General features: G+C 26.9%; 1 protein-coding gene across 2 annotated transcripts; it reads left to right on the plus strand.

Moving 5' to 3' along the window:
• The first annotated feature begins 2,377 nt into the window (after positions 1 to 2,377).
• LOC110611990 (pleiotropic drug resistance protein 1) lies at positions 2,378 to 10,962 on the plus strand. 2 transcript variants are annotated; one of them, XM_021752592.2, is made up of 24 exons: positions 2,378 to 2,899; positions 2,977 to 3,097; positions 3,178 to 3,266; positions 3,362 to 3,446; positions 4,090 to 4,249; positions 4,339 to 4,415; positions 4,561 to 4,614; positions 5,412 to 5,502; positions 5,616 to 5,917; positions 6,007 to 6,288; positions 6,480 to 6,796; positions 6,882 to 7,042; positions 7,144 to 7,247; positions 7,353 to 7,509; positions 7,582 to 7,689; positions 7,778 to 7,941; positions 8,225 to 8,557; positions 8,746 to 9,036; positions 9,110 to 9,193; positions 9,288 to 9,421; positions 9,626 to 9,853; positions 9,939 to 10,110; positions 10,285 to 10,539; positions 10,636 to 10,962. In XM_021752592.2, the coding sequence occupies exons 1-24, from the start codon at positions 2,583 to 2,585 to the stop codon at positions 10,891 to 10,893; spliced, it is 4,344 nt and encodes a 1,447-aa protein (XP_021608284.1). In that variant the 5' UTR covers positions 2,378 to 2,582; the 3' UTR covers positions 10,894 to 10,962. The 2 variants fall into 2 exon arrangements, with proteins under 2 accessions (XP_021608284.1, XP_021608285.1); XM_021752593.2 differs by lacking the exons at positions 2,378 to 2,899; positions 2,977 to 3,097; positions 3,178 to 3,266; ... (2 more) ...; positions 4,339 to 4,415; positions 4,561 to 4,614 and having other exon boundaries at positions 5,025 to 5,502; positions 7,582 to 7,688; positions 7,771 to 7,941.
• Positions 10,963 to 14,980: the final 4,018 nt, after the last annotated feature.

Below are 14,980 nucleotides of genomic sequence, written 5' to 3' on the forward strand. Positions count from 1 at the left end.
ACATATAAAATAATAATAAATTATTTTTATAAATATATAATTTTTATTTTTATAATAAAAAAATTACTATAATATTATAATAAAAAAATTTATTATTTTATTTTTATAATATAAAAAATTCACTAATTATTAAATATTTAATTATTTTTTTATTAATTTTAATTATTAAATATTAAAAAAATTACTATTTAATTTTTATGAGAGGAATTAATCAATTGACTTAAAAAATATATTATAACGTTTATGCAATTTTAAAAATTTATTACTTTTTTCTCTATCAATTTTAATTATTAAATATTATAAAAAATTTTAAAATATTCTTAATATAAAATAAATAATTAATATACTTTTATAAAACTGATAAACTAATTAATAATTTTTCTTTAGACTAAATAATATAATATTTAATAATTAAACTAATGAAAGATTTAATTAATATATTTTTAATACATTATAATATTTTAATAATTTTTTTAAAATTGATAGATTAATTAATAAATTTTTTTTCGTATCATAAAAATTTAATAATAATTTTTATTTACTAAAAAGTTTATATACAATAATTAATATATATTTTTATAAAATTGGAAGATTAATTAATAAATTTTTTTATATTATAAAAATTAAAATAGTAAAAAATTTAATGATTAAAATTAATAGAAAAATTAATTAGTAGATTTTATTTTTTAAATTTCAAAATTATTTTAATATATTTTTTAAAATTGATGAGATAATCAATAAATTTTTTGTACTCCTAGGCTTAGCCTGATGGTAAGTGCATCCGGTTAAACCTGATAGATCTCAGGTTCAAATCCCCCGTCCCCATTTCAAAAAAAAAAAAAAAAATTTTTATATTATATAAATTAAATAATAATTTATATTTATAATAATAAAAAAATAAAATTTACAAATTAATTAAATGAATATATATTTTTGATAATTTCTCTTTATAATAATAAAAAAATAAAATTTATAAATTAATTAAATGAATATATATTTTAGAAAAATAGATTTAATTGATGAAAATAAAATTTTAAAATTATTAATAGAATCTAATAAAAAAATATAAATAAAATAACGATTTGATGAAATATGTAATAACGAAACCAACTTTGTCATTCAATTATTCTGTGATATAGGGGTATTCCTTATCTTTGAAAAATACATTTTTTTTAAGTTTCAAAAAATTTATTAATTACTTTTTCTATTTATTTTTATTTTTTTATTTTTAGTTATTTATTTTTTATAATATAAAAAATTATTAATTAATTCATAATTTTATATAATTATTATATAAAATAATTTTAATTTTTTAAGAGAAATTTTATTATTTAGTTCTATAAAAAAATTTATTATTTAATTTTTTTATTTTAAAAAATATATTAAAATATTTCTAGAATATTAAATAATATATTAATTAGTATTTTCAGCAATTTAACTATTAAATATGTTATTATTTACTTATTAATTGATTTTTTATTTTATAAAAATATATATTAATTAATTTTTTGTATTAAAAATATTTTATTTTATTTTTTAATGGTTAATAATTTTACAATAATTAATTAATATATTTTTAAGATCTCAAAAATATTTTCACATATTTTTCAAAATTAATATACTACTTATTCAGTTTTTATATACTACAATAATTAAATAATAATTTTTTTATTTTTATAATGCTCAACAGCTAAAATTAATTAATATATTTTTCTGGACCATAAAAATTAAATAATAATTTTACTTATTATAATACTATATATTTGTAAAGTAATTTTATTATTATTATTTACAATAATTTATAAAATTATTTGTATCCATATTTTATTATTACACATCATATTTTAAAAAAATATCACTACTTATTTTTATACAAATAACTTTTAAAAAATAAATAACAAAAATAAAAAAATTTATAGTAAATGCATATAAGTTCTCAGTTCTAACTCTCCAATTTTCTATTCTCATTTAAAAAAAAATCAAAAAGGTATTTTTAAATTTAAATAAACATAAAATAAAAGTCTTATAACGTTATCACTCAATATTTATAGTTTTTAGTTATTGATTTTTTTAAATTTAAAAAATATTTTTTAATAAATAGTAAAAATAAAAATATAATACTAATAATTAAATAAAATTTTTTATCAAAAAAAAATAGAAAACTGCAATGAAAGAATTACTTTAATTTTCTATTCATTGACTGAGTTTTCTAATTCCTTATCTAAAAAATGAGCACACGTGGAAATAAAAATATATTAATTTTTTAAAAAAATAGTACTCTTCTTCAGATGTGGACAGGCACATCAACTGCGAGCTTCTTTCATTTAATTCTGAGGAGTGGTAAGCCGATGTTCGGCGCAAAATTTTTAATAACACCTTACCTCGCCAACCGTCGTTCCATTTACATATGAATTATACATGAACTGCATTTACAACGTTTGAATGACGACGGAGCCATATCAATGGGTGTGTCATAAATCCATAAATACTAGCTGATGCCCAGAGTTTCTGCACCCATTGAGCCACCTCTTCTCCTAAGGTGACTACGTTATCAAGTAAAACGACGACGCTGGGAGATAAAAATGGAAGCAAGTGATACAGGAAGAGTCATTAGCAGTAGACGAACACACAGTTTCAATGGCTGGACAAATAATAACACCATGGAAGTTTTCTCCAAGTCTTCTCATCATCTTGAAGATGATGAAGAAGCACTCAAATGGGCTGCTGTGGAGAGATTGCCTACGTATTTACGTGTAAGGAGAGCTATACTTGATAAAAAAGAGATCGATGTAAATAAGATTGGGTTCCTAGAGAGAAGGAATCTGTTAGAAAGATTAGTGAAAATTGCAGAGCAAGATAATGAAACGTTCTTGTTAAAGCTCAGAGATCGCATGGAAAGGTACGTATGATTAATACAAATCACGTAAATTTTTAATATTTCATTCTAGCTAGCTTCATGTTTTGATTGAAATACAGAGTTGGGCTTGATATGCCGACCATTGAAGTAAGATTTGAGCATTTAAACGTTGAAGCAGAAGCTTATATTGGAAGCAGATCATTGCCGACGATCTTCAACTTCTCCATTAATTTGTTAGAGGTATGAGATAAAAAGCTTCCATATGATCATATCTACGAGTTTCTTGTAAGCTCTAATGGCTGCGTGGTTCTTTTGTGAAGGGATTCTTGAATTGTCTCCACATATTTCCAAGCAGAAAGAAGCCATTGCCAATCCTTCGAGATGTCAGTGGAATCATCAAGCCCAGAAGGTGAGCAAAAGGATTTGCAAATTCTGCCAAAGAGTTTACTGTCAAGTTCTCTCTCAGAAGAGTGATTATTGAGCTAATTAATACAAACTTTGCAGAATGACACTGCTTTTGGGCCCGCCAAGCTCAGGCAAGACGACGTTACTATTGGCCTTGGCTGGAAAACTTGGTAAAGATCTCAAAGTAAGAATATTAGAGAAACTCATTATTCATCCATGGCAGAAACTTCTTATGAGCAGTGTTCAGATTAAACTCAAAAAAAGTTACCCAACTAAATAAATTCAAAAATTCAATTTCATTTTATTTTTCACTTTGATTCGATTTTAATTTTAAAAAATTTTAATTATTTCGACTCGTTTCAGATTTTATTAAAAGAATTTCAGCAAAACCAAATTGAATAATTATTTTTGAATGATTTTGTATGACAGGTATAGGAATTAAAAGTTTTTTTTTAAATTTTTTTTATAGATTTTCAATTTAAAATTTATTATTTTTCTTCTTATTTTGTAATAGTTATTAAATCAAGATTGAAAGAAACACTTTAATTGAATTTTAAAATGTAAAAATAAGATATAACTTTTAAAATTTATTAAAAATTCAAGCGATGAAATTAAATTAAAACATTTTAATTTAATTTAATAAATTAAATTAAAATGTTTTAATTTAATTTAATAAATTAAATTAAAACGATTTGATTTAATTTAATTTTAATAAATTTCTAAAATTCAGTATTCAATTTATACTGTTTAATTTAAACTGAACTGATGTAATGTTTACCATATTTTCTGGGATCTAACATACTGCAAATTCTGTTTTGAGATCTCAGTTTTCAGGAAGAGTTACGTATAATGGACATGAAATGGGAGAGTTTGTGCCGCAGAGAACAGCAGCTTACATAAGTCAGTATGATCTTCATATAGCAGAAATGACTGTAAGGGAAACTCTGGCTTTCTCTGCAAGATGTCAAGGGGTTGGCCCTCGTTATGGTCAGAATAATTTATCCTCATACAAGTTAAAAAAATTTTGGAGAAAAGGGTTTGAATTAACTGTTCATGAAATTGTAAAAAATATGCAGAAATGTTAGCAGAATTATCAAGAAGAGAAAAAGCTGCTAATATCAAACCAGACCCTGATATTGATGTTTACATGAAGGTGAGAAGAAAATTAAATTGAATAATTTTGCAGACAGAAGCCTGTCGAAATTAAAAGGGATCCACAAATATTTGAATTCATGACGAAACGTGTTCGAGATTACTGCCCTAATAAAATATACTCTTTCATGCCTGGAATTTTGCAGGCAGCAGCTCTAGAAGGGCAGGAGGCTAATGTAGTCGCAGATTATATTCTTAAGGTACTGATTATATTTTTTTAATTTTTTTTGAAATAAAATCAAATTCACTTATTATTAAATTAAATCTGTGAGTACATACAGATTATACGATAACAAAGTCCGTGAACACATACAGATTATATTCTTAAATAGAAAAGTTAATTTTTGATTTTAATGGAGTTAAAAGATATATTTAAAAAAATATTATTTTATATGCAGTTTCTTTTTTGTGAATTTTATATGCAGTTGAAAAGAAGTTGTTAAAATTTTAATTATAGAAATTAAATAGTTTAAATTATATGAATTAAATAATATATAATTAAAATTATATAAATTAAATAATATAATATTTAACGTAATTGTCTATTTTCTTGGTAGGAAAATTTAAAAAATTAAATATTATAAATAGAGTTGAGTGATTTTAAAATATAAATCACTAATAATCTAATAATAATTGTCGCTAAAATTTTTTTTACAATAATTACAATTTCTTTTAATAAATTGATATTGAGGTTACTGGTTTGGAGTGTCTTGAAAATTCCTGAAACGATGCCGTTTGATGTTAATAGCCCCTCGACGTTTCGCTCGTTCAACCAAAAAATATGCAAATATATTTATTTATTTAAGCCCACGGCCTTCCACCGGAGGCGATGAGTCTCACCGTGACGGTATGGAGGGCAGTGAAAGGGGTGTGGGCTCTGGAGACCTTCTGCCAACTGGAGTGGGGTGAACACAATGGATACCTTATAAAGAACCAAAATATAACCTAAATTGATTGTTGTATGGAATTGAAAATGCAATTGAGGATTTTTACGCAGATTTTAGGACTGGAAGGATGTGCTGATACAATGGTTGGCGATGAAATGATTCGGGGGATCTCTGGCGGAGAGAAGAAGCGAGTCACAACAGGTAATCAAACTTATGCCACCGTTTGATCACCTTCTTAACGACCCATTCAATTTCTTGATGCACTAATCATTGTACATACATTATTATCTTCTCTACTGGTCTCTACAATGCAGGTGAGATGCTGGTTGGACCAGCAAGAGCGCTTTTCATGGATGATATATCAACTGGTTTGGATAGTTCAACAACTTTTCAAATTGTCAACTCACTCAGGCAATCAATCCACATTCTCAGTGGAACTGCACTTGTCTCTCTTCTCCAGCCAGCACCAGAAACATATGATCTTTTTGATGATATAATTCTCCTGTCTGATGGACAAATTGTGTACCAAGGTCCACGAGAAAATGTGCTTGAGTTCTTTGAACACATGGGATTCAAATGTCCCGAGAGGAAAGGAGTTGCTGACTTCTTGCAAGAAGTAATTCATTGTCTGATTCCATATGCTTATTATCAATCTCTAGAATCTGTTCAACTTGTTTATCAACTTTTCTTGTCGTGATGCAATAGGTAACGTCAAGGAAAGACCAAGAGCAGTACTGGGCGCTTAAAGATTTGCCTTATAGCTATGTTTCTGTGAAGGAATTTGCTGAAGCATTTCAATCATTTCACGTTGGGCGAAAACTAGGTGATGAACTTGCTACACCATTTGATAAGTCTAAATGCCATCCTGCTGCTCTAACAACTAAGAAGTACGGTATCAGCAAGAAGGAGCTCCTGAAAGCATGCTTTTCAAGAGAACTTCTACTCATGAAGAGGAACTCATTCATATATATTTTCAAAATGACCCAAGTGCGTATACTGCATTATACTCTTTCGATCTTATGGAAATTGTGGCATAGAGTAGTTTTCACTATTCAGAAATGACCTTAGCATTTGAACATCTTCTTTCAACTAACAAAGATTTTTTAGCAGGTTCAATACTTCAAATTCTAAATTTAGGGTGGGACAGTGTATGATTAATTGCTCTTCTCTTCTTTCAGCTTGTTATTATGGCTCTCATATCCGTTACAGTATTTCTGAGAACGGAAATGCACCGCGAAACATTAACAGATGGAGGGATCTATCTTGGTGCTCTTTTCTTCGCAATTGTTACGCTTATGTTCAATGGGTTCACAGAGCTTGCACTGACCATCATGAAACTCCCTGTCTTCTACAAGCAAAGAGATCTCCTATTTTACCCTTCATGGGCATATGCTCTACCCACATGGATTCTCAAAATTCCCGTCACCTTTGTCGAAGTTGCCATATGGGTGATCATAACTTATTATGTTATAGGTTTTGATCCAAATATTGAAAGGTGGGAAAATGGAAATCTTTGATGGAGCTTCTTCCCTAACGCTTGGAGCTAATGTTTTTCCAGAATTTATTTCTCTTAATTGCAGGTTTTTCAAACAGTATTTGATACTCCTATGTACAAACCAGATGGCATCAGGTCTATTTCGTTTGATGGCAGCACTAGGAAGAAATATAATTGTGGCTAACACAGTTGGATCCTTCGCATTACTTGTAGTATTGGTTTTGGGTGGGTTCGTCATATCACGAGGTGAATTTGGTATTTATAAACGTGTTTTATTTTATTTTTTCATATGTTAATCCTGATGTTACTTAAATTCTGAAGTTAAAGTGCTCATTGTTTTGCATCAGATAACATCAATAAATGGTGGTTATGGGGTTATTGGATCTCACCTTTGACGTATGTGCAAAATGCTATCTCAGTGAATGAATTTCTTGGGAAGAATTGGAGACATGTAGCCTTCGTTTCCTTGAAAATTTTAATGAGGAACGGAAATGAAACTTTCATTAATAATATTTGATATATTGGGGATAGTTATGTGAAAATGCTTGCATTGCAGGTTCCTTTCCTCTCTACAGAGCCATTAGGAGTTGGCTTGTTGAAATCTCGTGGAATTTTCCTTGAGGCACATTGGTATTGGATTGGAGTAGGAGCTTTAATTGGATATATTTTATTATTCAATTTCCTTTACACTTTAGCCCTAAAATATCTTGATCGTAAGTGTCCATCTTTTATGTTGTCAAATTTGAATTTTGGGGCCAATCTATTGATGCTTGAGCTGGTTGCAGCATTTGGGAAGCCTCAGGCAACACTATCAAAAGAGGTGTTAGCTGAGCAAAATGCTAATAGAACTGGAGAGTTTAGTAAATCATCAACAAGTGGAAAGAGCTATCTGGGTGTGTTATTAGACTTTCCTTTTTTTCTGTTGCCTTTTCTTCTTATATGAATCTAGTTGTAAGCTGACCACTTTGAAACCCGATGCAGAAAGAGGGAATGAGAGCCATAAAAGTATCTCATCCAGGACACTATCTGCAAGAGTTGACAGTTTCAATGATGCAAATCAGAACAAGAAAAGGGGAATAGTTCTCCCATTCCAACCCCTTTCTATTGCTTTCAATGAAATCAAATATGCTGTAGACATGCCAAAGGTACCTTGAGACTTTAATCAAGATGCAATAATTTTTTCGTCTAGCTTGAAAGAACTACTGAAACGTTGAACTTTCAGGGGATTTGAGAAAAATCTGAAGTTTGAAATAGTTGAATTTCCTAAGCTCAAAATAGTTTTACCAATGTCATGTCATCTGTCATTATTTTTCATAATCATTCTGCTAATGAGCAAATTGTGAGAAGCCTTATGCAGTTGGAGAAAAGCTATTTTATTACAGTGGAATTGCTGAATGCCTGGATCATTAACTTCTATCATACTTGCAGGAAATGCAAGCTCAAGGTATTCCTGAAGATCGCTTAGAACTTCTGAAGGGTATCAGTGGTGCTTTCAGGCCAGGAGTCCTAACAGCTCTTATAGGTATTAGTGGTGCGGGCAAGACGACACTTATGGATGTTTTAGCTGGAAGAAAAACAGATGGTTACATTGAGGGAAGCATCTTCATATCTGGGTATCCAAAGAAGCAAGAGACTTTTGCTCGCATATCAGGATACTGTGAACAGACAGATATCCACTCTCCACATGTTACAGTCTATGAGTCATTGCTTTATTCTGCTTGGCTTCGACTACCCCCTGAGGTTAATTCTCATACAAGAAAGGTACATATTTTCCCACTTCTTTTATGTGCTTGACAGCTCGGAGGGACAAAAGTAATGCCATTAAAACTCATGGCTGCATGTTCTCATAAAAAAGAGCAACAGTCGGATAGTAATCAAGACTCTGAACAGTATTTTTGTTCTGTTCACACATTATAGTAATGAGGTTAAATATAATTGATGGGCTGCAGATGTTCATTGAGGAAATTATGGAGCTTGTGGAGCTGACCTCTTTAAGAGAAGCACTTGTAGGATTGCCTGGTGTCAATGGTCTTTCAACTGAGCAGCGCAAGAGGCTGACAATTGCAATTGAACTTGTTGCCAACCCATCTATAATTTTCATGGATGAGCCAACCTCTGGCCTCGATGCCAGGGCAGCTGCCATAGTTATGAGAACAGTTAGGAACACAGTAGATACTGGGCGAACGGTGGTGTGCACGATACACCAGCCAAGCATTGACATATTTGACGCGTTTGATGAGGTAAGTCATATTTTTCATGATCAAGAAATTTCTGTCATATGCGAGTACTAATATCTACACTATCACTTTCCAGTTACTTTTATTGCAAAGGGGAGGTGAAGAAATTTATGCAGGTCCAATAGGCCGCCATTCTTGCCATCTGATCAAGTATTTTGAGGTTAGTGTAATATATGCTTGATAAAGAAAATTATTGCAATCTTTCTCCTATTTAGTGGTTATCTGATAAATTTGAGGACTTAAAATGTTGTAAGGACATCAAAGGAGTTCCTAAGATTAAGGATGGTTACAATCCTGCAACTTGGATGCTGGAGATTACTTCAGCAGCCCAGGAAGCTGCTCTTGGGATTAACTTTGCTGATGTTTACAAGAACTCAGAACTATACAGGTCAGTCACCTTTAACTTTGGTGAAATTATCTTTACAGACATTAATTTTCAAGAAAATTGGTGTCGTTAATGAGAGCAGTTAATTCAAACCTCAAAATGTACCAAATTTGAAAGGAAAACTTTATGTTCTAATAAGATTAAATCCCTGTTTCATGGGCACCTCAATATAAAGTTACTAGTGAGATGTATTGGTTAATAATTCAGGAAAAGCAAAGCTTTTATCAAGGAACTAAGCACACCTCAACCAGGTTCAAAGGAATTGTACTTCCTATCTCATTACTCGCAGCCTTTCTTAACCCAATGTATGGCTTGCCTATGGAAGCAGCATTGGTCATATTGGAGAAACCCGTCATATACTGCAGTGAAACTCTTGTTCACAACTGTAATAGCTTTGATGTTCGGGACTATTTTCTGGGATCTGGGTTGCAAAAGGTACAAGGAAATGCTACGTACTATCAGTCTTAGATAAGGCTCAAGTATTTTTCCATTTTGCTCTCTAACTCATGTGAATTTGCAGAAGAAGGCAACAGGATATCTTTAACGCAATAGGTTCTATGTATGTCGCACTTATCTTCATAGGAGTACAGAATGCTGTATCTGTGCAGCCAGTTGTGGCTATCGAGAGAACAGTTTTCTACCGAGAAAGGGCAGCTGGAATGTATTCTGCATTGCCATATGCCTTTGGACAGGTAAATTGTTTGCTTCTTATATTTTCCTTTCTGTTAGCTAAAGAAAACTCATGAAATCATTAACTTAGTGTGGTATTTTATGACAGTTAAAAGCTTGGTGATTCTTCCCTATTCTGTGACTCAAGGGATTATTATCCTAATGAATTTTCATTTAACCATTTTTCTTGATTTCAGGTTATGATTGAGCTGCCATACGTTTTTATCCAGACTATTATATATGGGGTCATAGTTTATGCCATGATTGGATTTGATTGGACATTGAGCAAGTTCTTTTGGTATATCTTCTTCATGTACTTCACCTTCTTATACTTCAGTTTCTATGGGATGATGACTACAGCTATTACACCCGACCACAACATTGCTGCAGTAGTTGCATCTGCTTTCTATGCATTGTGGAACCTTTTCTCAGGATTTATTATCCCTCTACCGGTAACATCTTGTTTTCTTTTTTCTTTTTTCTCTTTTTCCTTCTATCTATCATCTTAATTATCTCACGATTGAAGAGCATAAACGCGTTTATGACAGAGGATTCCTGTCTGGTGGAAATGGTACTATTGGTCTTGCCCACTAGCTTGGACCTTATATGGATTGGTTGCTTCACAATTTGGAGATTTTAAGGACATGTTAGAGACTGGTGAACCTCTGGATCTTTTCTTGAGGAGATATTTTGGGTTTAGACATGATTTTGTTAGAATTGCTGCAGTTGTCACTATTGGAATCTCTGTGCTCTTTGCATTCATCTTTGCTTTAGCTATCAAATCACTTAATTTCCAAAAAAGATAAGCCCTTTTGTATATGTTAATGTAAAGGAAATATGCACTGTAAAAGAATTGATTTGATTTATGTAGCCAACTTAAAAGACCCATATGATGGTTAAAGAACACTTGTTGAATATCAGTAACGGATACACAAAATACTAATGTGACCAAAATGATCATCGGCTTTTGCTCCCCGAAATAGGATAATTTTTACTCGTAGTCACTTAATTTTGATATTTATTTTATTTCCATCACTCTGAACTTTAAAAATGGAGATAGTAGCAATCCTGAAATTTGGTTATGAAATATTTGAAGTATTTCCATATTTATAATAACGTAGCAAAAGGAAACTTGAAGTCAGCCATTTTGCTTGTCTGGAGGAGAAGGCTGATAATTTGCTGTCAGATTTTATCTGTTCAACTAAAGGAGAATGGTACAGTCAATGAAAAATTAGATTTAGGAATTATTTTCATTTATTTTTTTAATTGTAATATTAAGGTCTTTCATTCAAATTTTTATATCATAGTTATGAAGATCAGATTTCTATTATTTGAAAATTTTTTAATTAGGAAAGAATATTTTGATTATTTAGGAATTTCTCTGTTTAGGACATTTGATTTTTTTGTAATCCTATTTAAATGTGTTAGAATGTGAATATAATTTGTACATAATTATAGGAGATTACATAATTATAGACTAATTGATTGATAGAGATTATTATAAATTGTTTTAATAAAGCCTTGTAGTCTGTATATATATTGAAATTGTTCAATTGGTCAATTACTCTTTATCTTATTACAAAATGTAATGTTAGGCCATGATTATGTATAATAAAGTAGATTATTCAACAATATTGGCAGATAGCAACATGGAATAACATCAATTTTGTCTTAGAGAATATGCTCATTCTATGACTACAAACTTCATAATAGGTTTCATAAAGAACAAAAGGGTGTTACTTCTAATAAGATGCTTCTATGCAGGATTTGGCTTCATTCTTCTTCAACCAAAACTTGTCCTTTTGTTTAAATTGCAATTATCCCATTTTAAATCTCATTGTGGATTAGTTAGTGATTTAATATATAGTAGTTAGGAAGAAATTTAAGTAATATTCTAATTATTAAAAAAAAAAATCATACATAGTCAACCACTTGTATTCAAAATAAAATAAATTGTTAAGGGTGTAGTGGCTAGAATATTCCAAAAATTTTCATATTTTTTAATGTAGTGAACGACATCGTTTACTGTTAAGCTTTTTTTTTTGAAATGGATCGTTTGCCGTTAAACTTGAAAAGCATAAAATTTAAAAATATACAAATATATATCGGTGATGAGTGCATCTAACTAAATCTGAGAGATATCACGTTCTACTCTTTCAATTTTTAATTTTTAATTTAAAAAAAAAACCTAATTTTAATATTTTCTAACATTTAAGAATATATTTTTTTATTGGCAATTTCAGCAATATATTAAATATACAAAAGGAATGACACAGAATATGAAATTCTGTCAATTTATGATATTTATTACATTTATAATTAAAATTATTAAAGGAATATGCCCTAATTACACTATAATCCACCAATTATAGTTTAAAAATTAAAGAGTTTTCTTAAAAATATATGCAATGGGATATTAATATTTTTGATATATATACAATACCTTTTATAATTATGTAAAAGTTGCTATTTACATTTGTCATAAATGATGAAAAACTCTTAAATATCTTTATTAATTTATACTCATAGCCAAAATTTAAATTTTAAATAATAAAACTAATTTTTTTTAATTTGTTACTATTATAACAGGAGAATCAACTTAAATTTTAAGAAATTAATGGTAAGTCATAATAATATTATATAGTTTTATTCGATTAATAAAATAATTTTTTAAAAAATATATTTATTTCAACAAAATTATTTTTTATCAATTTTATTATTTACCCACACATATATATAAATGCATATGATATTTTATTTTTATTTAAAATTATTGAGGTTAGATAAAGTTTTCTATATAAAGTAATATACACACACCGTTATATATAATATTTATATGCTATTTTATTAAAATAAGAGTTTTTTTTATAAATATTTATTATTATTCTTATATATAATAAATATAAAATATATAATATATATATTTTAAAATGTAAAATTTAAATTAAGAAATTATATATTTTATTAATAAAAAATTTAAAACTAAATTATAATTTATCGTTAATTTTTTAACTTCTATATAATTATATAATTATAATTGTAATAAATAAAAAAATATAATAATATTATTAAAAATTTAAAATTTTAAGGATAAATATAAAATGATTTAAAAAATTAAAATTTTTTGTCTAATACTAAGGTTCTATATTTTTTATACGAAAATAATATACTATGTTTATATAAATAAAAAATTTTCCTATATTAATAATTAAATTGAGATTTAAAGCTGAAGTAAGCACATACGTCTCGGTTTTTTTTTTTTTACAAAAAATATCTGTTAAATGATGCTCCAATCAAAAGCTTCATTTTTTCTATTTTTAACAAATTAAAAACTTTAATAAAATTAAATACATTGAGACTCGATATTTTATTTTAAAATATATAATTAATTTTATATCAAATAAGCATTTCATATAATAATAATTTTTAAAATTTTAAATATAATTAAAAAGTTGAATAAAATAAATAAAATATAATTATTAATTAAAAATATAAAAAAAAGATTAAATAGTTTTTATTTTAAAATTTATAATTTAATTTATATTAAATTAATATCTCATCATATAATATTTATATTAATATTTTCAATTATTTATTAATAATAAAATATTATAAAGTAATATTTAAATATAAAAATAATAAAAAAGGGACAGAAAGGGGAAAGGTTAAGGACCTACCCGCTATCGGTTATTCTAGAAGGCTTATAAGTCAGCTTACCCCATGCTTTGTCTTTTTTTCCCATACTTAAATAAGTCAAAAACAAAATTCAGATTAATTATTTATAAGTTGCTTTAATTATTATTATTTAAAATAAAATTTACCTAATTAACATTTTAGTGAATATAAAATATAATTGAGTAGCCATCTATTTATATTTCAACAGCAAATTACTTACTCATTTATATTTTATTAAAATAAAAAAAATACAATTGAAAAATATAAATTAAAAAGTATAAAAAAATAAATGAAAGTAAAATATTATATTTTAAATAATAAAATTTTAATTAATTTTATAGATTAAAAACTTCTAAATTTTGTAAACTACCTCCTTAATAATAGAACCATCAAAATTTAAAAAAATTAATTTTAATTTTACAAAAATTAAAAAAAATTAAAATAATTTTTGTACATTATTTTAAAATTTTTTTAGAAATGTAACTAATTTTAATTTTTTAGAATTTAAAAAATAAAAGAATTTCTGCACACTATTTTATTTTTTTAAAAAAATGTAACTAATTTTAATTTTGCTGAAATTTAAAAAGCTAAAATATTTTTTGCCTAATATTTTTTTTTTCAGAAATATAGTTAATTTTAATTTTATAAAAATAAAAAAATTATTACTCCTAAAATATTACATAAAATTACAATAATGTATCTGTAAAATATATTATAAATGCAGAACTATAATTAATTTTAATTTTTCAAAAAAATTAAAAAAATACAAATACAAATGAAATATTACATTTCTAATAATATTATATCTAAATTAATAAAAAAGAAAATAAAAAAAGAAACAAAATTAAAATATGAGAATTGAGTATAAAATAATTGTTTGTTGGTTTGTTAAAAAATTATAAAAATTAAATAAAATATTTAAATTAATTCAATATTACTATTTAATTAATTTTATTGATTTCTATTAAATTTAATTTAATTTTTTTTAAATAGAAATTAAAGATTGGATGAATAAAATTTGAGATTTCTCAAATTTTTTCATTTATCCGTGTTATCAGATTAAATTTACGAGTACAATTATTATTATTTTTTTTAAATTAAAAAAATAATTTTTTAAATTTATAAGAATAAAATGTAAAATATTAGCTTTTTAAAAATTTAAAATTCTCCAGTTAAATATTATATATATATATAATTTTAATATTAATTAAAATTAAA

The sequence above is a fragment of the Manihot esculenta genome, chromosome 3, assembly GCF_001659605.2.
Source record: "Manihot esculenta cultivar AM560-2 chromosome 3, M.esculenta_v8, whole genome shotgun sequence".
In the NCBI taxonomy this organism is placed as follows: Eukaryota; Viridiplantae; Streptophyta; class Magnoliopsida; order Malpighiales; family Euphorbiaceae; genus Manihot; species Manihot esculenta.

What these genes read in the sequence shown, in the direction of transcription:
- LOC110611990 (XM_021752592.2), top strand. Translation starts at nt 2,583, where the DNA reads ATGGAAGCAAGTGATACAGGAAGAGTCATTAGCAGTAGACGAACACAC. An exon ending in CTCAGAGATCGCATGGAAAG is followed by an intron (nt 2,900 to 2,976) that starts GTACGTATGATT and finishes ATTGAAATACAG; the next exon opens with AGTTGGGCTTGATATGCCGA. An exon ending in TTGGGAAGAATTGGAGACAT is followed by an intron (nt 7,248 to 7,352) that starts GTAGCCTTCGTT and finishes CTTGCATTGCAG; the next exon opens with GTTCCTTTCCTCTCTACAGA.